The sequence below is a fragment of the Oncorhynchus masou genome, chromosome 4, assembly GCF_036934945.1.
Source record: "Oncorhynchus masou masou isolate Uvic2021 chromosome 4, UVic_Omas_1.1, whole genome shotgun sequence".
NCBI lineage: Eukaryota > Metazoa > Chordata > Actinopteri > Salmoniformes > Salmonidae > Oncorhynchus > Oncorhynchus masou.
Window position 1 is genome coordinate 11823053 of NC_088215.1, and position 23275 is coordinate 11846327.

The 23275-nt window shown below is 43.8% G+C and overlaps 1 protein-coding gene across 2 annotated transcripts in view; it reads left to right on the plus strand.

Moving 5' to 3' along the window:
• Window positions 1-8579: 8579 nt before the first annotated feature.
• The window catches only part of LOC135523968 (phosphoinositide 3-kinase regulatory subunit 6-like), a 17313-nt gene continuing 2617 nt past the window's right edge, over window positions 8580-23275 (plus strand). The window contains exons 1-17 of one of the 2 annotated variants that reach the window (XM_064951027.1): window positions 8580-8724; window positions 12364-12458; window positions 12584-12685; window positions 13482-13573; window positions 14055-14123; window positions 14689-14821; window positions 15052-15121; window positions 15334-15526; window positions 16538-16688; window positions 17297-17392; window positions 17989-18469; window positions 18836-18935; window positions 20483-20605; window positions 21628-21738; window positions 22240-22342; window positions 22504-22574; window positions 22850-22940. In XM_064951027.1, the coding sequence (XP_064807099.1) occupies window positions 12446-12458; window positions 12584-12685; window positions 13482-13573; window positions 14055-14123; window positions 14689-14821; window positions 15052-15121; window positions 15334-15526; window positions 16538-16688; window positions 17297-17392; window positions 17989-18469; window positions 18836-18935; window positions 20483-20605; window positions 21628-21738; window positions 22240-22342; window positions 22504-22574; window positions 22850-22940 (1999 nt within the window). In that variant the 5' untranslated portion in view covers window positions 8580-8724; window positions 12364-12445. Of the gene's footprint in view, window positions 8725-8752; window positions 8774-12363; window positions 12459-12583; window positions 12686-13481; window positions 13574-14054; window positions 14124-14688; window positions 14822-15051; window positions 15122-15333; window positions 15527-16537; window positions 16689-17296; window positions 17393-17988; window positions 18470-18835; window positions 18936-20482; window positions 20606-21627; window positions 21739-22239; window positions 22343-22503; window positions 22575-22849; window positions 22941-23275 lie in introns of those variants that run through there. The other variant, XM_064951033.1, reaches the window with a different exon arrangement.

A 23275-nucleotide genomic window follows, 5' to 3' on the forward strand; every position in this document is an offset into this window, starting at 1 on the left:
CATGGAAAAAGCAGGTATTTCTAATGTTTTGTACATTCAGTGTATATTGCTATATAGCTAACTTCAATAAACAGATGTAAAATAAACAGAAATGAAAGGTACTTTACATGGAACAACATAACAAGGTACCAATTTTTATGTTAGTCTTTATTTTTTCTTATCAATGTTCTATAAATTGTTTGTACTATATGAGAAATCCTACAAGAAATAAATAATGATGAAAGAAGATAAAAATGAGAGGCTACATTAAAAAAAAACGTGTTTCTCTGTGTGTCTTTGAACATAAAGTAAGTAACAGTAGGTTGACTTAAACAGAATATCAACTGTGTTAAAAATCGATTCGAAGATGAGAAACATCAACTAGCACGACATACAAGTAAAGTATATGTTGTAGGCCTATTTGATAGGATTTGGCCAATCTAGATCGCCAGGGAAACATTTGAGACATCGTATTGGTTGAATAAATCCTCGGTGGGCGTGGTCATACTGTACTGCCCCGCGTGCTGCTGTCACAGCTGCAACTGTAGCAACGTGTGAAGTTGTACTTCCCGAGCAGAGTTCAATCACCCTCATAGAAAGTTTATGGATTTCTTTGCTGAACCGAACAGCAGGTAAATAGTGATTTTTATCAACAGAAATAAGCTCTCTTATTAAATGTATGGCGTTTTTGTTTTGTTAATTTTGAATGGTTTTACAGTAAGATAATTGCGCTTGGACCATTGCATGATTCACGTTTTATGTTCAAGTTGCACAGTTTTGTAACCTAAATACAATCTAATAATGTTACACTGTTAAACTCTTTTTCTGATATTTTTCTGTAACCTGTATTTAACCAGGAAGGGCTCTTTGAGATTTGAAATCTCTTTTTTTCAAGAGCGTCCTATCTCATTACAAGATTACTGCATATTTTGTTTGGTTCCAATCTTTTACCTTTGCTGTTTAAGTTTTCCAGTGAATGAGAATCGGGTTCATTCTTTATCTGTGTGGTACTACACTTAGATAAGGTAACTGAGTGTTCAGATTCTCCCCCACTGTAACCTAACCAGATCAACACAGTAGACATGGGAAGAGGTTGTTCTATTTTTAGTCTTTATAAAAAAGCTCCTTGCCATCATGCCTTTTCAAACACACTACGCCCCAACTGGAATACACAAAGCACAACAACAGTTGTTTTTTTATCTCCTGAGATAATGATAACAGTTTTATAACACAATGCCTGTTTGAAGCTCTGGCTCTGTGGGCGATGTGTGTTTTGTATTGGTGAGTCTAAAGCACAGCTGTCCAGGGTCCTTGTTTTAGATTCAGGTTTCCTGGTCATTCTGGGTAGCTTTGGGATGAGTGGTGGTCTGGTCCCAGATCTTTTTATGCTGTCTCGCCAACTCGTATGGTCAACTGTCAAAAAGACAGCAGAAACAGATCTGGGACCAGGCTAGATGCGTGATTGGTTGTTGGTGATGTTGTTTGGGCAGGGTTCGAATTACTCATCGGGTGTTGGTGCCCATTTCCAACTATTTAATTACTGTGTTACTAAGAGCAACTTAAATATGCACTATACAGGAATCGCTCTGCCATTTCTTGGTTGCTAAAATTCTAAGGGTGGGATGCACCAACATGGATTAAATTGAATTTTTCCCCTAATTTCAGTTTATGTGACAAAACAAGCAAGTATATTGTAGTGAATCATTGTACCATCTAAACCACTGTGAAATATATTTTCCATATCCAAGCTGGTGTACAAAACCTAAAGGAAAAGAGCAAAAATGAAACTTAAGAACAGGGGGTATAGAAATAGTGCACGCAGAACAAATCTACCGCTTCTTGGACTTGCTTTCAATGTGAATGACAGATCTATAACTCACATTTCTATGTTTGTTTTGTTAGGTCGACCCAAAAGGTTACATATTGCAGCTTTAATGTATGGGTAAAGTGTTAATTGCTGGATCAATGCTCATATTTTGTGAAATTATGTGGGTTCCCAAGTGTATATGTTAAGTGCTTTATAGCGGTGCTCTGATTTGTTATGGGAGTGCCCATAAACCCTGGCCACCCCTGAGTATGGACCCTCAATGACATTACCTATTGGCTTGGGTCTTCTGTATGGGATGCTGGTAGTGTACATAGCTGAGGAGAGCTTAGGCAATGTAATTATAGGTAAAGCCCTCTGTCTCAATGGGGTTATAAAGTAGCAACCCAGGAGTCACTGGATCCAAACACTCTAGGCTTACGGCATGCCTATGTTGACATGAATCAAGAGTGGCCCTCTTGGGAATATGGTAGCCTTGGTGCCAGTCTCTTCCACTGTGCCTGGTTTCCTTATGGAGAGCAGTAACACACTGGCACCCAGGCTAAGAGTCTGGCATGAGAAATGAAGATATTGCCTCCTTGTTTAACTGAAGAATTGTAAATTGAAATGCTACCTTACTCACGGTCTAAGCCTGACACTATGAGCACATTGAGGCAAACCACAGACACACTTCAGCTCAGACGCACTTCAGTTTTATTTCAACAACACACCACCCGTCTGTTTTCCTAAAGAAGAATATAAAAACAAAGGCCACACTTTTGGCATCGTCGTGTGCAAAGCCTCCTGGGAGGTTGTCTCCACAATGGCTCGACATGCTCCCTGCCAAGTGTGTGTGTGTGTGTGTGTCTGTGTGTGTGTGTTGCGACCACGTCTCGCCTGACGCCCTGCGTACATCCTGCCCCAGTGACGGGTAGGTTGCAATACACCAAACAACCTCCCTCGATAAATGTTTACGTGGTCATTATAACATGGCTTATAATGACCACGTACAGCAGCATTGTATGTCAAAACCAGCCCTACTAGAATCTACAAAACCATTCCTTAGACATTCAATGGAAAAATGCAATTTATGCTTAGGCAATGTACAACACTGTAGCTATGGTAACAACCTTGTTTTCAAACCTGGATTTTTGCTTGATAAGCATTATATTTCCCTTTAAGGAATTAATGGGAAACTGTTAAGTGCAACATTCTTATCACTTTGATAAGAGGGAGGCCATACACTTTTGATATCGTGCAAATGATATAATTTCAAAACCTCGAACAGTATGTGTTGTAAATGGTTGTAAAAAGCATAGTCGTGATAAACCAGGATCAAACGTTCTGTACTGTAGGTCTTGGTGAAAGTTGAATAGTTGCCATGGCTATAAAGTGTCATATATATTTTGGTTAGGTTTACAGTGTTTTTTGTGCGTGCTTGTGTGAACATGCGTACATGTGCATATTTGTGCATGCATGTGTGTGTACAGTACTGTACAAGACAGTTGGCCACTGAGTGCTGGTGCCCAAACAACAACCACCCCAGGAGCGACATCCTCAGATGACCCTCTGTACAGAGGCTGACCCAATTCACACCAACAGACCCCCCTGGGGACCCCCTCTTACCCACCCTCTTCCTCTGGTCTTCCTCCATCCAGCGTGATGGTTTTAGCACATGGGGTATAAATCTTCCCCTTAGCCCCGTTGTGTCCAGTCAGAATTGTGTGTGTGTGTGTGTGTGTGTGTGTGTGTGTGTGTGTGTGTGTGTGTGTGTGTGTGTGTGTGTGTGTGTGTGTGTGCGTGTGCCTGCCTCCTGAATGTGTGTGTGCATGCTCATGCGTGGGTCTGACGCAAATGTGATGGGGGAACTTATGGTAGAGGGCCAGAGGGTTGCGAGAGTCCAGTGGTCTTCAAACACTTCCTCACATTGTTCCTGCTGCGAATGCAGGAAATATCCTTGATTGATATTCCCCCTCACACCAGCAGCATAGAGGGTGCATCTGAAATGGCACCCTATTCCCTGTATGTAGAATGCACTACTTTTAGGACATAGCCTATGTTTATTTTCTTACAGGCACTTCTGCCGCTGGTGGAGGAGAATCATTGACCAGTTTATCTTGTATGGGTTATGCTTAAGTAAGGTGTTTTGGGTGAGAGGGGTTGGATGTAGGTTTACTGCTTAGTTTGATGGAGAGAAATACTGTTGGTTTTCAATGGTGTCACTTTTAGATGTTTTTTTCTGTACATGGTGCCTTGTTTTTATGGAAATGATCGATGAACAACATTTGCACCATTTGTTATTGGACTGGTTTCCAACAACAACAAAAAAAAACTTTGTAGTGTTAGTTTGTGACATGCGGTTTTAGCGTTTTTCGTCATAAATCTTGTTCTGGAGGCAGCTCTGGAGAGTGGTCACTAGCTGGCACAGCCACAAAGTCATAAAATCTGTTTTTAAACTTAACCACACTGCTAACCCTAACCTTAGCCTTAAAGCTATTTTTTTCTCATTCATTTGTAGCATATATCGAAGTTTGACTTTGCAGCTGGCCTGTCAAAGGGGAAATCACTCAGTTCTGCCTCCAGAACAGAACTCTTGACAATAAACGTCAACTTGCTTATGACGTGAGGCATTGCTCAACAACATACTGTAGCAACACAATTTAAGAGTTACTTTAGCTGGGAAATGTCTTTGCTTATGTCATGAAAGGGATGTTCTACCGGACTATTTTGACACTGTGCTTGTCTGGGTTTTTCAACTGTGACATAATATCGACTCTACACGAGACTAGTTCTCAAGGTATCTCCCTAGGTTTTGTGTACAGGTACATGTGAGCCTACAGTGTATATATATTGTTTTGCTGCTCACCGTCCTAACGTTGGGATTTCAAGCCTCAAGCCACACACACACACACACACACACACACACACACACACACACACACACACACACACACACACACACACACACACACACACACACACACACACACACACACACACACACACACACACACACACACACACACACACACACCTCATCCCCCACCCCCACCAATTACTATACTCTCTCTTCTTCCAGGGGCTGGAAGAAGTTAGTTTACTTTACACTGCCAGGCTGTGGTATGTCTGTGTCCTTGTTGTCGTCCGCAGGAGCATACCAGCCAACCCTGTTCATTCCCTTACTGGGAACTGCCACTGCCTGATTGGGAATGTAACCAACCAACATAGTCAAAGCAGAACATATTTGACACCTTCCATCGCTACCTTGCAGCCCAACCAAGGTGCATGAATAGAGAGACATTGAACAGAGAGACATTGAACACTGGTCACTTCAAATGCTGTTTATATACTGTTGTCTACTCACTGTGTATACATAGTGTAGTATACATAGTACATACTGTATTCTCGAAGCTCATCCTTAGATATTTACTACTGTACCCGTGTTCATTTTGCCACTCTTTTTTATTTATATAGTCTTAAGTCTTAGTCATAGAAATTCTAGCATAGCATATTTCTATCTGAATGTTCCAAAAATGTTGCATCCTGCTGAATGCATTAGCTCTAGCTAGCTAATGAGGTAACATGACACGGTGTAGCCTAAACAAATGGTTAACGGTCTGCTCCGCAAGTAGCCTTGTTTTAGAACGGCCAGCGATACGCCATGTGAAAAGCACCGGTATTATGGGTCATGCAGTATCGTTTGGACGGTAGTCTCTCAGGCCATTTTCTCTAAAGGAAAAGAGGGAGACTGGCTATAGAACCTGGCTATGATGCATGCATGAGTGCGTCTGTATGAAACCTTAATCACCTGAGTAACCCTGCATATACTGTAGGGTGTATGTAGGTATGTGATCGTGTGAAAGGGCCGTGGTTATCTGGGTAAACACAGGTGTGACTGAAGTAACGGGAAAGGGTTGTAACCAGGCAGAGAGATTATCAAACTGGATGGGTCGGATTACTGAGCCCTGAGTGACTCCACTCCTGCAGTGCCTATCAGATTTATACAACTTGCTTTACTTTAGTCTTTGTTATGATAAGTCATTGTGAGTGCAGTGCCCTTAAAGAGTGAATTACCGCATACAAATATTTATTTTCCTCCTTGAGGATCCCATCTGTTTTTAGCCATGTACCATGTACAATTATACAGTCTGATAAGGGTCTGTTTGATTGTATTGTAGCACATTGTTTGTGTTCATGTCCACTTGAGGCCTGGGGTTTTGGGGTGGTAGAGCACTCCCCTCTGCAAACTTGGACTTCAGTCTTGTACTTCTTTCTTGAAGTACAAGCTTTTACCATTGGTTTTGGCGACTCTTATCAAAAGCTCCAAATCTCATCCACAGGCAGAGCTCTAGTTGTGTGCCACTTGCAACACCCATATCAAATCTAGACGATATACAGACCTAGAATATTCTGCAGATCACTACTCATTGTTGCGACACGTACACTTTCCTCTCCCAGCTTGCAAGGACATGAATACTTAGTGCAGAAACTGACATTTTTGAATTGACCGGCTATTTTTAGGCAATGCATGAATGAAACCTCTGGGGCACACACATATTCATACACACACACACACACACTCACACATATTCATACACACACACACACACACACACACACACACACACACACACACACACACACACACACACACACACACACACACACACACACACACACACACACACACACACACTCCAACCTAAATATAGCATGTTGAGTGTGCTGCAACCCTACGCATTCACCCAGAGAGGAAATGTCTCAGGTCCTGTCCTCCCTCCGCACGTAAGGTGTTAAAAAAAAACAATATGTTAGTGTGTCTGTGAGAGACGGGTGTTGAAGAGAGAGAGTGAGGGGGACAGAGAGTGAGGGAGGATGGAGAGAAAGGCGAGGGAGTGAAGGACAGCGTGTAGAAAGAGAGAGAAGAGAGTGAGAGAGAGAGCGAGAAAGGAAGAGAGAGAGTGAGGGGGACAGAGAGCGAGGGAGGATGGAGAGAAAGGCGTGGGAGTGAAGGACAGCGTGTAGAAAGAGAGAGAAGAGAGTGAGAGAGAGAGAGCGAGAGAGGAAGAGAGAGAGAGGGGGACAGAGAGCGAGGGAGGATGGAGAGAAAGGCGTGGGAGTGAAGGACAGCGTGTAGAAAGCGAGAGAAGAGAGTGAGAGAGAGAGAGCGAGAGAGGAAGAGAGAGAGTGAGGGGGACAGAGAGTGAGGGAGGATGGAGAGAAAGGCGAGGGAGTGAAGGACAGCGTGTAGAAAGAGAGAGAAGAGAGTGAGAGAGAGAGAGCGAGAGAGGAAGAGAGAGAGTGAGGGGGAAAGAGAGCGAGGGAGGATGGAGAGAAAGGCGTGGGAGTGAAGGACAGCGTGTAGAAAGAGAGAGAAGAGAGTGAGAGAGAGAGAGCGAGAGAGGAAGAGAGAGAGAGACAGGGGGACCAAGAGTGAGGGAGGATGGAGAGAAAGGCGAGGGAGTGAAGGACAGCGTGTAGAAAGAGAGAGAAGAGAGTGAGAGAGAGAGAGCGAGAGAGGAAGAGAGAGAGTGAGGGGGACCAAGAGTGAGGGAGGATGGAGAGAAAGGCGAGGGAGTGAAGGACAGCGTGTAGAAAGAGAGAGAAAAGAGTGAGAGAGAGAGAGCGAGAGAGGAAGAGAGAGTGAGGGGGACAGAGAGCGAGGGAGGATGGAGAGAAAGGCGAGGGAGTGAAGGACAGCGTGTAGAAAGAGAGAGAAGAGAGTGAGAGAGAGAGAGCGAGAGAGGAAGAGAGAGAGTGAGGGGGACAGAGAGTGAGGGAGGATGGAGAGAAAGGCGAGGGAGTGAAGGACAGCGTGTAGAAAGAGAGAGAAGAGAGTGAGAGAGAGAGAGCGAGAGAGGAAGAGAGAGAGTGAGGGGGACAGAGAGTGAGGGAGGATGGAGAGAAAGGCGAGGGAGTGAAGGACAGCGTGAAGAAGAGAGAGAGAGAGAGAGAGAGAGAGCGAGAGAGGAAGAGAGAGAGTGAGGGGGACAGAGAGTGAGGGAGGATGGAGAGAAAGGCGAGGGAGTGAAGGACAGCGTGTAGAAAGAGAGAGAGAGAGCGAGAGAGGAAGAGAGAGAGTGAGGGGGACAGAGAGTGAGGGAGGATGGAGAGAAAGGCGAGGGAGTGAAGGACAGCGTGTAGAAAGAGAGAGAAGAGAGTGAGAGAGAGAGAGAGCGAGAGAGGAAGAGAGAGAGTGAGGGGGACAGAGAGTGAGGGAGGATGGAGAGAAAGGCGAGGGAGTGAAGGACAGCGTGTAGAAAGAGAGAGAAGAGAGTGAGAGAGAGAGAGAGCGAGAGAGGAAGAGAGAGAGTGAGGGGTGCATCAGGAACAGGAAACGTGTGGTCACCCAGGCAGTTGCTGAGTTGCTGAGGCAGCGCTGTTGTCCTTGTTGCTGTCATTCCCTGCGCCGTGCTTTATTGCAGGGATCAAGGTTAAATCCCCTCCAACTTTACCTCCATTTTTCTACTGTAGCCTCAGGAACAACCTCTGGGCAGCCTGAGGGAGAGGGAGAAAGAGAGGGGGAAAAGTTGAGAAAAAGATACAAGAAAACAGAAAGACAAACATCGTGAGAGAGAGAGAGAGGAGAGAGGAGAGAGGAGAGAGAGAGAGAGAGAGAGAGAGACAGAGACAGAGACAGAGAGACACCTTGCCCCCTGTTACCTCCACCTCACTTTCCTCCTCCCCCTCTACCTCTCTCTCCCCCTCTCTCAGAACACTGCTACTTCTTTCTCTCTCCCCCTCTCTCAGAACACTGCTACTCTCTCTGTCACCACCCCCACCACCTCGTCACCACCTCCCAGTTAGAGGAAGTTCACTCCACTTCACTGTTCTCTCTGTCAGACCCTGCAGCAGCACGTTGAACACTGGGCCAGTGTGACGGAAATTAAGGGGACCTTTTGTGTATCGCTGAAAAGAGGAACCTTGCTAGGAGGGAAAAGGTAGGGGGATTTGTTTTTGGCGGTTCACCTATTTCGGGTGCTTTGGTCGGTAGGTACTGGATGGTGGATGTGTCTGGGATAGAACTGGAAGCAGCAAACTAATTGTGAACATTCGGTATGAGAACTAACACGGAGAGAGAGAGAGGCATTTTGGCATGCACTCTGCCTCTGGCTTAGGGAACCGTTACATGGTTTGTCAGATTTCTTTCCATGTTTCGACTGGATCGGAAATGTCTCAACAGAACATTTGGGTCCACTTTATAGACTAGTAAGGTGACAATTCAATTCAGCTGTGATATTTTGGGTCAGGTTATTCAAAACTGAGGAAGTGATACAGTTATTTATGCTGAGAATGTTTCACTTTTTTTTAAACATCTTAGTATGCTGTTAGCTGAGGCATGTCGTGAAAGTCAAGTTGTTGGTATAGTTGTTGCAGAAACAATGCAGTATATTCTATTTGGCAATTTAATTCAAATGGAAATATACTTGTAATTTCTTTTACTCCCATATCCTCTATCTCTACAGTAATACACCTTTTTATGCTCAGTAATGTTTAGAACGCCACAGCAGTTTCACTAGTTCACTGTTCGTCTACCCCCATTAACCCGCACATTGACTCGGTACCAGTAACCCCCTGTATATAGCCTCGTTGTTGTTGTTCTATTTTTTACTTTACTTTTTATTTTATTTTTTACTTTAGTTATTTTGTAAATATTTTCTTAACTCTATTTCTTGAACTGCACTGTTGGTTAAGGGCCTGTAAGTAAGTGTTTCACGGTAAGGTCTACTACACCTGTTGTATTCATCATTTCATGGTAAGGTCTACTACACCTGTTGTATTCATCATTTCACGGTGAGGTCTACTACACCTGTTGTATTCATCATTTCATGGTGAGGTCTATTACACCTGTTGTATTCATCATTTCATGGTGAGGTCTACTACACCTGTTGTATTCATCATTTCACGGTGAGGTCTACTACACCTGTTGTATTCATCATTTCACGGTGAGGTCTACTACACCTGTTGTATTCATCATTTCACGGTAAGGTCTACTACACCTGTTGTATTCATCATTTCACGGTGAGGTCTACTACACCTGTTGTATTCATCATTTCACGGTGAGGTCTACTACACCTGTTGTATTCATCATTTCACGGTGAGGTCTACCACACCTGTTGTATTCATCATTTCACGGTGAGGTCTACTACACCTGTTGTATACATCATTTCACGGTGAGGTCTACTACACCTGTTGTATTCATCATTTCACGGTGAGGTCTACTACACCTGTTGTATTCATCATTTCACGGTGAGGTCTACTACACCTGTTGTATTCATCATTTCACAGTAAGGTCTACTACACCTGCTGTATTCATCATTTCACGGTAAGGTCTACTACACCTGTTGTATTCATCATTTCATGGTGAGGTCTACTACACCTGGGGTATTCATCATTTCACGGTAAGGTCTACTACACCTGTTGTATTCATCATTTCACGGTGAGGTCTACTACACCTGTTGTATTCATCATTTCACGGTAAGGTCTACTACACCTGTTATATTCATCATTTCACGGTAAGGTCTACTACACCTGGGGTATTCATCATTTCACGGTGAGGTCTACTACACCTGGGGTATTCATCATTTCACGGTGAGGTCTACTACACCTGTTTACAGACAGATTATTTCACGTATAATTCACAATTCCAGTGGGTCAGAAGTTTACATACACTAAGTTGACTGTGCCTTTAAAAAGCTTGGAAAATTCCAGAAAATGATATCATGGCTTTAGTAGCTGCTGATAGGCTAATTGACATCATTTGAGTCAATTGGAGGTGTACCTGTGGATGTATTTCAAGGCCTACCTTTAAACGTAGTGCCTTATGCTTGACATCATGGGAAACTCAAAAGAAATCAGCCAAGACCTCAGAAAAACATGTGTAGACCTCCACAGGTCTGGTTCATCCTTGGGAGCAATTTCCAAATGCCTGAAGGTCCCACGTTAATCTGTACAAACAATAGTACGCAAGTATAAACACCTTGGGACCACGCAGTCGTCATACCGCTCAGGAAGGAGATGCGCTCTGTCTCCTAGAGATGAATGTACTTTGGTGCGAAAAGTGCATATCAATCCCAGAACAGCAGCAAAGGACCTTGTGAAGATGCTGGAGGAAGCAGGTACAAAAGTATCTATATCCACAGTAAAACGAGTCCTATATCGACATAACCTGAAAGGCCGCTCAGCAAGGAAGAAGCCACTGCTCCAAAACCGCCATAAAAAAGTCAGACTACGGTTTGCAACTGCACATGGGGACAAAGATCGTATTTGTTGGAGAAATGTCCTCTGGTCTGATGAAACAAAAATAGAACTGTTTGGCCATAATGACCATCGTTATGTTAGGAGGAAAAAGGGGGAGGCTTGCAAGCCAAAGAACACCATCCCAACCGTGAAGCACGGGTGTGGCAGCATCATGTTGTGGGGGTGCTTTGCTGCAGGAGGGACTGGTGCACTTCACAAAATAGATGGCATGAGGAAGGAAAATTATGTGGATATATTGAAGCAACATCTCAAGACATCAGCCAGGAAGTTAAAGCTGACCCCAAGCATGCTCCCAAAGTTGTGGCAAAATGGCTGAAGGACAACAAAGTCAAGGTTTTGGGAGTGGCCATTACAACTTATTGTGGGAAGCTTGTGGAAGGCTACCCCAAAACGTTTGACCCAAGTTAATCAATTTAAAGGCAATGCTACCAAATACTAATTGAGTGTATGTACATTTCTGACTCAATGGGAATGTGATGAAAGAAATAAAAGCTGAAATAAATCATTCTCTCTATTGTTATTCTGACATTTTACATTCTTAAAATGAAGTGGTGATCCTAACTGACCTAAGACGGGGAATTGTTTTACTAGGATTAAATGTCAGGAATTGTGAAAAACTGAGTTTAAATGTATTTGGCTAATGTTCCAACTTCAACTTTATACTGTAAGTGAACTCATCACAGATCTGAATATCAAGAAGTCATCGTCTCTCACTGTTGGGAACTTTCATTTTGACATGGCTGGTCGTTTTATACTTGACGTGTCGAAGCTGTCCCATAGACCTCCGTACATCCCCAGTCATTTTAGTCTTTGTTATGGGGGATGGTGAGAAACTGGTGGGTAGATGACTGATCTCTAACTAAAGCCAAAAAAAAAAAACACTTTGGAACGGGTATAATTCTATTCGCGCTGCGATAAACTAGACTGTGAGAAAGAGAAGCAGAGAAAGAGGTTGTTTATGAGGCAATGAGAACTATCAGGCTTGTTCTATTGGAACAGTAGTGTGACTGTGACCGCGGCACCTGCTGCTGAAAGTCATTATGTCCAATCTTATAGCTCGGTGTTGTGTGTGTGTGTGTGTGTGTGTGTGTGTGTGTGTGTGTGTGTGTGTGTGTGTGTGTGTGTGTGTTTCGTGGTCAATTCACTGGCTCTACTCTTGGGGACTCACAAGTCCTAACACCTCTGTGCCACAAGAAATATCCAGTACATCATTTAAGCCTATAGCCTTCTTCCTGGTTAAATAAAGAATAACAGCCCCTGTCATGCCTCCGGTGGGTACCGCTAACAGCTTAGACTTTCTCCCTGTCCCTTCCCTATAGACACCAGGCCGTGGCCCCGCCATGCATGTGAGACATGACCAACAAGGCAGCCTGAGATAGCTCGAACAGCCCCCCGAGCAGCATGGAGCCTATAGGTAATATATGGTGAATAGGGTGTCATTTGAAGAGTGGAATGCATGTACATTTGATCCAAAATGGAACATTTCCTCTACGACTTTTATTAATATTGACTCTTAACCTCTGACCCCTGACTCTCCAGGCAGCTGCGCCCCCTTGGCCTCAGAGTCGGACATCTACCGCAGTGTCCAGGCCGTGCTCAGGGAGCTGGAGAGCCAACACCCCTCCTCTGTGCCCAATAAAGGTAAACCCATCAGTAGTTTCCACTAGACTCTTTATGGGGTTTACACACTGTTGAGTTGAGCAGAGCTGAGAGGTAGTGAACTGGCTTGCTTTCCAGTGAGCTTGGCTCCATTTCAGGTCAGGCTGCTTTTGTTGCACATTTCCAGCCTGGTTTGGTCAGTTGAAGCTAACAGGCTAGCTTCAACTATTAGTGCTAGCTAGATGCATAGCAAGTTTCATCAAGTAACCCCCACATTACTGACCCAAAGCTCAATAACGATACATATGGGTACCTTATATCACAGGAGGCTGGTGAGGGGAGGGCTGCTCATAATAATGGCTGGAAGGAAGTGAATGGAATGGTTTCAAGCACATGGAAACGATGTGGTTGATACCGTTCCATTTATTCAATTACAGCCATTACTTTGAGCCTGTCCTCCCCAAATAAAATGCCACCAGCCGCCTATGGCTTACATACAAAGCATCTAGGTTTAAAATGGAATGAAGGTCCCTGACTTGCCACTCTGCTCCACCGTCCGGAAGGAGTTGATCCTCTTTAATGTTCCATATTAATCTGCACAAACCACATGAGAATGACACATAACCGCTGCCTGACAATAATCGGAAAATTGCACTGAGTCAGCTATTAGTTTTATCCACAGTTTGGGTTCGTTGTGCAATGGAACAAAGCATTGGCACTGAGTCACATCAGCTATTTGTGTAGCGCTTTGTGTATGGAAACAACAGAGAGTGTGAGTGCTGTTTATTGCCATCTGTGGAAATGTTTGCAAGTGCTGAGTGTGTGTTTCTATTCGAAGGGATGCTAAGATGGACGCTGCACAAGAAGGTTCGGAACAATCCTGCCAACAGTCTCATTCTGGTGAGAGTCGTCGTCAAGGAGCTGGAAAGGGTATGTCATCAATGTGCTCCGTTAGGCCATTCCGGGGCCTTATATGGAGAAATATAAGTCTCTGGGCCATTCATTATTAGTTTACACTGTCGTGTCAAGAGATAAGACAATCAACGATTGCTACCCAAATACATTTGAAAAGAACACTGAGACTGTCAAGGAATGTTATGTCTAGTGGGAAATGGGCGGATTGGCCATCTGGCATTTCGGGCAAACATGAGATGGAATGGTTTATTTTTAGCCCAGTGGGTCTGTCAAACTTGTTGTTGTTTTTACACAACATTATAATTAACTTGCTATTAATTGGCCGGTGTGGAGACTTCAAGGAAAATAATTGTCCAATGTGTTAGAAATGCCAGGGCCGATTTCTGGTCCCAGTCCGCCCCTGGTGGTAACAGACAAGCTATCTTCTACAGACAAACTTTGTATTAGTGAGTAACTGACTAACACAATAGTTTGTGTGCTTGTCTCTTGTCTGCAGGCTGAGAGGGTAGACTGTCGGACACACATCATCCCCCTGCTCCACACACTCATCTATGCTGTCATCCAGGTAGGTTCCCGGAGCTTACAATACACAAGGAAACACCTGTCAGACATGACAACAGCATCTTTACAGACCTGTCTCAGGGTTGGCTGGGGAGAAGCTTTCATTTGGGGGATTGGATCATTTCCCATCACTGTTTTGATGATCTCCTCCGATTCGATGCAATCTTATTTCCTGTTAATCGTCTCCTACACTTCCTTGTCAGGCGAGGTCAGGACTCTGTACTGTCGTAGACCTTTATCTCTTCTTTATCGGTTAGTGTTTTCTTAAAGAGACAGTTCTTGTTGTTACCAGAGCCATAGGCTCTTTATAGTAGAATAGAATAAAATGGGATGGAAAAGAATAGAATATTACAAACCATTAATGATTGCTAGCAATTTAAAACAGTATATGTTGTATATTGACGTTTTGGGAAGTTTGTGCAGGTATTTATGGAGGGAAATGGTACTATACTGTATTTGAGGGTTGTGTGTATGTACCATACCAATTGTGTTTGGTGGTTCAGGTAAGTCCGAGGACAGCTGTGACTGACTGACAGTGCTAACTGTGTGTATATCTGTGTACGTTCCAGTCAGCCTACCTTCCTGACGACCTGTACAAGCGGGTATATGACTTCTGTAAGAGGCTGCTTACCCTCCCCCAGCCCTACTGTACTGTAGGCCTCAGCTACACCAGACGCATGAAGACAGAGCGCTACGCACCAGGTACAGAAACCAACGTACATCCTTCGACCAACCTATCGAGTTATGTGTTATTCTATTACGTGCTAGACAAGACTTTATTGGTAGACTTTACTGTCTTCGAAAGGTGATCATCGTTTTACTGTAACACACTTTATAATGAAGAGGGATGGTTTTTGTTTCAACGCATTCGAGGGCCGTAGTACGAGAATGTCACGTGTTTTACTTGGATAGTAAATCTTTCTGGCCCACAGGAGTGCTGTATCAGAGGATGGTGGTCGCAGAGCAGAGCCTGAAGAATGACTACCATCCCTTTCAGGAGAGGTGAGAGATCAACCTAACTTGCAGTTGTATGCAACATGGTGACACAGTGTAGAAGGCATTTTTCCTCGCGGTATAGAATGACATGCTGTTTGTAGATAAAGTAGCTTGTAATAACAGCAGGTTGCGTGTGAACTGCCCGACCAAACAATTAGGGTACTGGTTAATCAAGGATAACCAAAGGCAATAACTCAATCTCTCCTGCGGTCTCCTAGGGTGTTTGTGTTCGCCGATCCGGCGGTCTTCTCCGGCCCCCACGGTGAGGCGCTGAGAGGGGACATCGAGGTCTCGGGGTCAGGGGGGTATCTGAATCCCCTTGACCACATGCGGAGCGTGGTCCAACACTCCATCCAGGCTGCTCTCGGAGGGGAGCTGTGCCACGGTCCTAAACTGGCACAGGCACTGAAGGTCAGTGTGGTTGCGCTGTGGTTGTGTTATCATTGAGTTTCACTATGACGTGTCTTTTTCTATTAAAGTCTGCTCTTTCCTGAATGTGTATGTGATGATGGGTTTCAGGGTCAAAGTTATTGGAAAAACCCTTCATTAACTTCGTTTCTTTCTTTATTTGTCCGTCCATCCCACTTCGGAGAACAAAAGTAACTTCGTTTTTACCACATTGTTTTTGTTACATGTACATTCTAGCCACATTTTACACAGTGGAAAAACATTTTGGGTTCTGTTCGAGGGGTAAAGAAACTTGTTTTATGGTCTTGATATTTACTTTGATGTTTAATCTCAGCTTGACTTTGGTTTTGTCGTGTCATTTCGCAAATGTTGCCGTGTTTTGTTCAAAGTTATCTAAATCAATACCACTTTGTGTTTGACACTAGTTTCTATTTCAATGTATTGCACAAACCACTTTGTGGTTTGAGCAGTTTCAATTTGCACCAAGCAAAGCTCAGAAAGCTAAAGGTCTCTACTGGTGCCTCATACATCTCAGTCATATTCAGCAACACACTTAACCAGAAATGATCTATAATGACTCAATAGTGTGTTGTTTAGTTGTGCAGTTCCATGATCTAGCAGAGGTTGGTACCATTCCCATTAAAACACACACTTACACACACTGGTCCTAATATAACACTCATCTCAACAGGATGTGTCAAACTCAGACTTCCAGATGTGTTTGTCTGGACGCTGATGGCCTTTCACCTGTATTCTATTCATAGACTGTGTGTGTGTGTGTGTGTGTGTGTGTGTGTGTGTGTGTGTGTGTGTGTGTGTGTGTGTGTGTGTGTGTGTGTGTGTCTCTCTCTGTGTCTCTCTGTGTGTCTGTCTGTCTGTCTGTCTGTCTGTCTGTCTGTCTGTGTTTGTGCGCGCGCGTGTGTGTGTGTGTGTGTCTCTGTCTGTCTGTCTGTCTGTCTGTCTGTCTGTCTGTCTGTCTGTCTGTCTGTGTTTGTGCGCGTGTGTGTGTGGCAGGAAATTGGCCAGGACGTGGAGCCGTACTTCCAGGAGGTGGTGGCCAGTCTGGAGCAGAGTGTGGAGGAGGGCACCAAGGGGGAAGGGGTGGTGCTGAGGGGGAGACTGGGACAACTCTACAGAGAGATCCTCACCCATACTGACACATCAGGTACAGGATCATCATAGAGGGGTCATCTTTTGACTGTTTGCAACCAAAACCAACTGATATAAAAAAGCATCCAGACATTATCTCCCATTTCTTTTGGACTAGCATTTGGTTTCTGTTTACAAGTGAAAATGGAGGGGTAATGTTAATGTAGACGACACTTCAAGGTATTACAGCTGGTACGTGTATTGAAGTAGTTATACATTCTTCACATAGGGCGTATTCAGAGAAATACTGCCAGCCCTGTCCTTTTTTTGTGTTAGTGTGTCTTCAAGCTGACACATACTGTACAGTGCAGCAGTCACTGACTCAGGGAAAGTTATTAATAGATCGCTGTATTGGTCAGCTGATCTTTCACACTGAATTCCTCCATGTCTAAATCTGTCGAGTCAGAGCCCCCCCTACCCCCTTAATACGGATGTACACTGTATTTCCCTTTTAATACATATTTATTTTTCTCATCATAACAACTATCTTTCAAATGGACACTACACTGTCTCTCACACAGGCCAGCTGTGAGACCATATACTTAGTGTAGGAGGACTAGGAAGTAAGCGGGTGTTGTGTTGTTTTTGGTGTCATTGTGACAGTTTGGACTCTTCCTGGTTTAGACACATTGTCCTCCGGTGGTGGGGGATGCCTGTGTGACATGCCGCTTCCCAACCCGGAGATGAGCTTCCACCTGTGGAGGGAGGATGAGGAGATCTGTGAGTGGCGAGATCTGTTGTTTATACACACCAATGAGAGAACTCTGTTACATGAACTCTGTTTCTCTGTTTAATAACAGTATACTTTTTTTCTCTCGAAAAGGTAGGGGTCAAAATGATTGACACCCCTCAAGATTCTTATAAATATAGCAGTCAAAAGTTTAGAATTTGATCCCATATTCCTAGTACGCATTGACTACATCAACTTGTTACTCTACAAACTTTTTGATTGCATTTGCAATTCGTTTTTGGTTGTATTTCAGATTATTTTGTGCCCAATAGAAATGAATAGTAAATAAATAATAGTAAACATTTTGGAGTCACTTTTATTGTAAATAAGAATAGAATATGTTTCTGAACACTTCCACATTAATGTGGATGCTACCATGGTTATGGATAATCCTGAATGAATCGTGAATAATGAGGAGTGTTATTCTAACACACTGTGTTCTCACCCGATGCAAACATCCAATATTATAGCTCTTTCTTGTCTCGCTGCTTCCTGTTCTCATTGACCTGTATTGACATTGATGTTAAAGAGATACCGTATATATGTCATTTAATTCCTATTTCTCTGATGTCACCTCTACCGCCAGGGCGCGAGCTGGCCAAGTGCGTGCGCTCCAGCTCCATGTCGTCGGAACACTTCTGCTTCAGCCAGGACCAGGAGACCGACTTTGACCTCGCCGACCTCCCCGCCGACCTCACTTCCTCCTCCGCCATGCCCCGCCACTCCGTGATGTCCACCGACAGCGGCATCGAGAGGGACCTTCCCCCTGGGGTTGAGCCTTCAGTGGTGGAACCCTCTGGTGGTTCGGAGGAGGGGGAGGCCAGGTTAACCCGACGAGGAGGCATCAAGATGAGGCCGTCAGTCACGGACAATATGGCCCTGATGCAGGAGGCTCTGGAGGAGAGCGGGAGTGTGGCCGGGGGAGGAGGGGGGACACTTCATAGGAAGGCGGGGTGCAGCGGGACCCCCTCATTCTCCAAGCAGCAGAGGCACTTCACAGCCCGGATCGTGGTGATGGGGGACGACAGGGTGCTGGGGAAGCTGGCTAAGGCCTTCTACTTTCTCAGGTGAGGGACCAGGATCATGGGTAATGTAGTCTGGGAGACTGCATGTAGTTTGTAATGGATATGGGATATATTAGAATGGATACTGGATATAATCGATTTCTGCTAATTTGTTTGGCCCTATACTATGCTGTAGAAAATGTTTTATTTCATAATGTCCAAAAATTGGAATCGGAAACTAACTGTCCATTAACGTGGTCTATTCAGGAAGAAGGAAGTTGAATGGAATCCATGACACATTAATAGTTAATGCGTCAGAAATATACAATGGGATTATTCCTAACTAACTCAAGACTGGTTTTGACACCCATTTTGGTGTGCTGTGTAGCATGGTTTGAGGGTTAGTTAATCATTGGTTTCACTCTGCAGGAAAAGGGAAGCGCGTCGTCTCTTTCTGACCATGAAAGTCAACTTCCAGTTTTACTACGTCCCTGTCTGTGAGGATCCCAGTCCCACCTGTCCTGTCAGAGTAAGACCACAAACTAACACCTCCTCTCTATCAGTTTACAACCTGTCAAGAGACAACGATATGACTCATTTCAGTGTTTCAGTTTGGGAACACACACACACACACACACACACACACACACACACACACACACACACACACACACACACACACACACACACACACACACAGCCACACACAGTATGTGAAATGATCGCGTCAAAAGAATGATATGCGGGTTGAAATGGCAGATTTGGTCACTGATAAGTGCCTGCATTGGAATGCAGTGGCTGTACAGTAATACGCTGTAAACGCTCCACAGCGCTGTGTGGGTTTTGACTGACAGCCGTTCTGAGCAACGCACGCCACAAGAAGTTGCCCACATCCCTCCCACTAATCGGACAACGTTTGGATGTTTATGATGACTCTGTTTGATGTACAGTTACAAGAATGACATCAATCAATCGATCACATTTATTTATAAAGCTCTTTTTATTTAGATCAGCAGATGTCACGAAATGCTACACAGAATCCTAAAACGCCAAACAGCAAGCAATGCACAGCGTCATATCCTGGTTTGTCCTGAACAGAATCTCACTTTGCAAAAACTGGTTGAATCGATGTTGTTTCCATGTCATTTCAACAACAAGACATCTATTTGATGATGTTGAATCAACGTGGAAACGGACTGGATTTGAAAAAAGTCATCGACGTGTGTTTTTTTTCCACCCAACTTTGAACCTAAATCCAATGACAGTGATATTTTTGGTTGAGTTCACATTGGCAACTCAGCCAAATGTAAATCAAAACTAGACGTTGAAATGACGTCTGTGCCCAGTGGGATGTTTGTGTATTATGAAGAAAATCTGCAGCGGAACACGCACCTGAATAGTCCTTTCTATGCGCAACAAAATTACGATATGTTCTCTGAATTGCCCTGTGAAAGCGTAACACTGTAAGATCATATTTTATAACTTAGCTAGTCATGTTGGCAATAGAACAAGCTTTCAAATGATGCCCACCTGACCCAGATTGTGATTTATAATGGTATGTTTTTGGATTGCTTAAACAACAGCAATTGTGTGATGGTGGGGATGCAGGGCTGTGTTCCAAACACAACAACAAGTGTGCTTGTTCTAGTTCCTCAACGGCACAGCTAGGAGAGCTCAAAACAAAGCACCTCATAGTTGAAGACTTCTTTGAGTTATAAAAGTGTATTGAAATTACGTAGGAACTGTGCACACTTTGGAGAGGGGTGGGGCCACTTGGAGACAATTGTTTTTGTCTTATGTTGCACCTACACTACATCTTCCAGGAGTATTCTTATCCTGTTACTGAATGGAATTCAGAGTATTTTAAGATTTGTTTTTTATCAACAAATGCCACGAAAAGTACAGTAAATACAAAATGCACATAAAATCAACCGTGTAATTTTTGGATTCAGTCGTCAGCTGAACTGGCTTAATGTCGTTCTCTGGTTTTACACTGAACTTGGCTGTGGTTGAGTAGCACTAACAGTTTAGTACAGTAGTGGATCTTTAATAAACCATGTTGTACTTCTCTATCAGGAAAACCTCTCCCCATCCCGGGAAAACCCCTGTGCCCTGGGTTCCTACTTGGGAACGGTGGATCCATGGTATGACTGCAACATCAACAGTCTGGGATCCATGATCCCCAAGATTGCCAAAATGGTACAGTAACCTACTGTTTCTACATTATGTTGAAATGACAGCATCAAATAGTATTTTCTGTTCTCTTTTGATACTTTTGATTGAGCCTGCCTGGAATGCTAGATTGACAGGGTTTGCACTTTCGGGACTATTTCATTAGCCTGGCAAGCTCAATCAAGTGTCGCTTTCAGGATTTTAAGAGCAAACGCACTACTAGTCTAATCTACAGTAGGTCTGATTTACAGTAGATAAAGTTGTGGTTATGTTGAATGTGGTTTATGCTCTGCAACCGGTCTGTACCATATAAAAAAGTCAACAAATGACCTTTTGCATGTTTCTAGGTGTTTTGAATGATCAGCAAACAAAAGGGAGTTGCACAGTACTATACAGTAGTTGCCTGCTTACAGGAAGCAACAAAAAAACATCTGTGGGCTCTTACCCGAAACTAGGAACCTATGAGTACCGTATGCAAATAGTTTTGCTGTTCTGGGTCATCTTAGCATTTAGCTGGATAGAGGGAAGAGAAACTGTTTGACACAGTATAGGGAAAGACAGGGAAATATCAGGGGGTAAAAGATTGTGAAACGTAGCAGGGACACAGGTTCAGGTTGATGCTACATCGTAAAGAAAAAGCCTTTGTGCACCACTCAGACTTCCGGAAGTAATCAATGCACTCATGTAGTGGAAGAATGAAAAAGCCTTTTCTACAATGCGTAGGTGGTTTTTTAAATTCTTGCCAGGCATCAGCCATAAATCAATCAAGGCTTTTAAAAATGTTCCACTCCATGATACTGCCTTGATTACTTCTGGAAGTTTGTTTGCACAAAGGCTTTTCGATAGTATTTCATCCCATGATCAAAGAGCACCTTGTGGATGAACTATAAACCAAAGAAGTGCTCCTCTCCTGTGTCTCTACATGAATGAAATAGAGTTCCTTCCTAAACATGAACATTCAGTGTATTAAAAAGCTAATATTATGTGTTACCCCTATCTGTCTTGGTCAACCCCAGGCTCCATACTAACATGATCCCATCTCTCTCCAGCAGTCCAACAGCAGCAAGCAGGCAGAGCCTAACCCCTTCCTGTCTGATGTCATTTCCTACTACGTGCGGACCGGACTGCAGCCTGTTTACTTCACCATCTATTCTGTCAAGGTGAGGAGACATAGGATGCATCTGAAATGGTACCCTAGTCAGAGCCCTGTGGGCCCTGGTCAAAAGCAGAGCACAATATAGGGATTAGGGGGCCATTTGTGACACAGCCGTAGCCATATGCTTCACAAACAGGTCTAGTTATCGCCAAAACACTGTCGAATCTCTCTACCACTGTCTGTTGTTGATTGTGTGACATAATGACAGTAAGTCTGCGGCGATGGACTGAGCATAGCTTATCTTTAGTGCTCTAGCATGTTCATGATTATCAGTCCTCAATCATAGACCAAAAAACACCAAATTCCAGAGTGCACATTATCTGAATGGTCATATAATATAACAATAATATATGCCATTCAGCAGATGCTTTTATCCAACGCGACTTACAGTCATGAATGTATTTTACGTGCGTTTGGCCTCAGCGGGAAACAAACCTCCTTGGCATTGCAAGCGCCTTGCTCTACCAACTGACCCACGATTGTCATCCTCCTGCCTATGTTCTAGATCCGCTTCTCCAACCTGACCAAGGACCCAGTGGAGGACGTGTTTCTCTCCCACTTAGAGCTGGACTTCCCCGAGTTCAAACAGTCCCCAACTACTTTGAAAGGTAACATTTAGCCTGTGTACGCCGATCAACGTTCTCTGCATCTGATGTTTTGTTTCAAACTGATTTGAAGTGTGTGTGTGTGTACGTGTGTGCATGCATTGGTGTGTGCACGTGCATATGTCACTCGTCCGGTCTGATCACGTCTGGCCTCCCACTCTCAGCCACAACCATCAGGCAGAAGAAGAACACAGGAGACGCATGCGGTGCCGTCGTCTCTGTCAACTACAAAAAGGTCAGCGGAGTTCAACCGTGTTTTTAACATTACCTCATCAATATACATCAACGTAAAAGTGCATTGCATCTGGCTATAAACGAATGTGTTGCTCTATTTTCGTCGTTTTTGGGATTGATACTGTTGATGCAACGTCTGTTTTTTCACTGTTTAGAGTTTTGAACTGCACCATGAGAGTGGCCTGACCTGATGAGAGATCATGTAACCTGCATTTGACGTTTAGCTGTTAGTTTCTCTCTATGACCTCCGACCTGTGTCTCTGTCCTCCTCTCCAGGTGTCGTTGAGTGGTAGAGACGTAGATAAGAGTATGTCATTGAGGACCTCAGGTGTTCAGATTAGTGCCATTCCCTCCCATGAAACTGAAGGTATACAACACTACATATCACACACAATGATATTTACTCATTATTCATGTAATTAATTGCTAGATTCATCTGTATTGTGATCAGTAGTCGCTGAGTTGTCACCCTATGGGTCTATTCCACGTCGGTTCAAAGTCATTTCATTGAAATGACGCGGCAACAACGTTGATTCAACCAGTGGGTGCCCAGTGGGCAAAGTCACAATGTAAAACATTAGTGCATGTTCATGCTGTTGTATATTGATACAATTGTGAGAATGTAAAAATAGGTTCTGAAATGTCTACTACTTTTCCCATATTATTCTGTATATCTGTTGAAGCCTGGCCTATGTTCTTGTT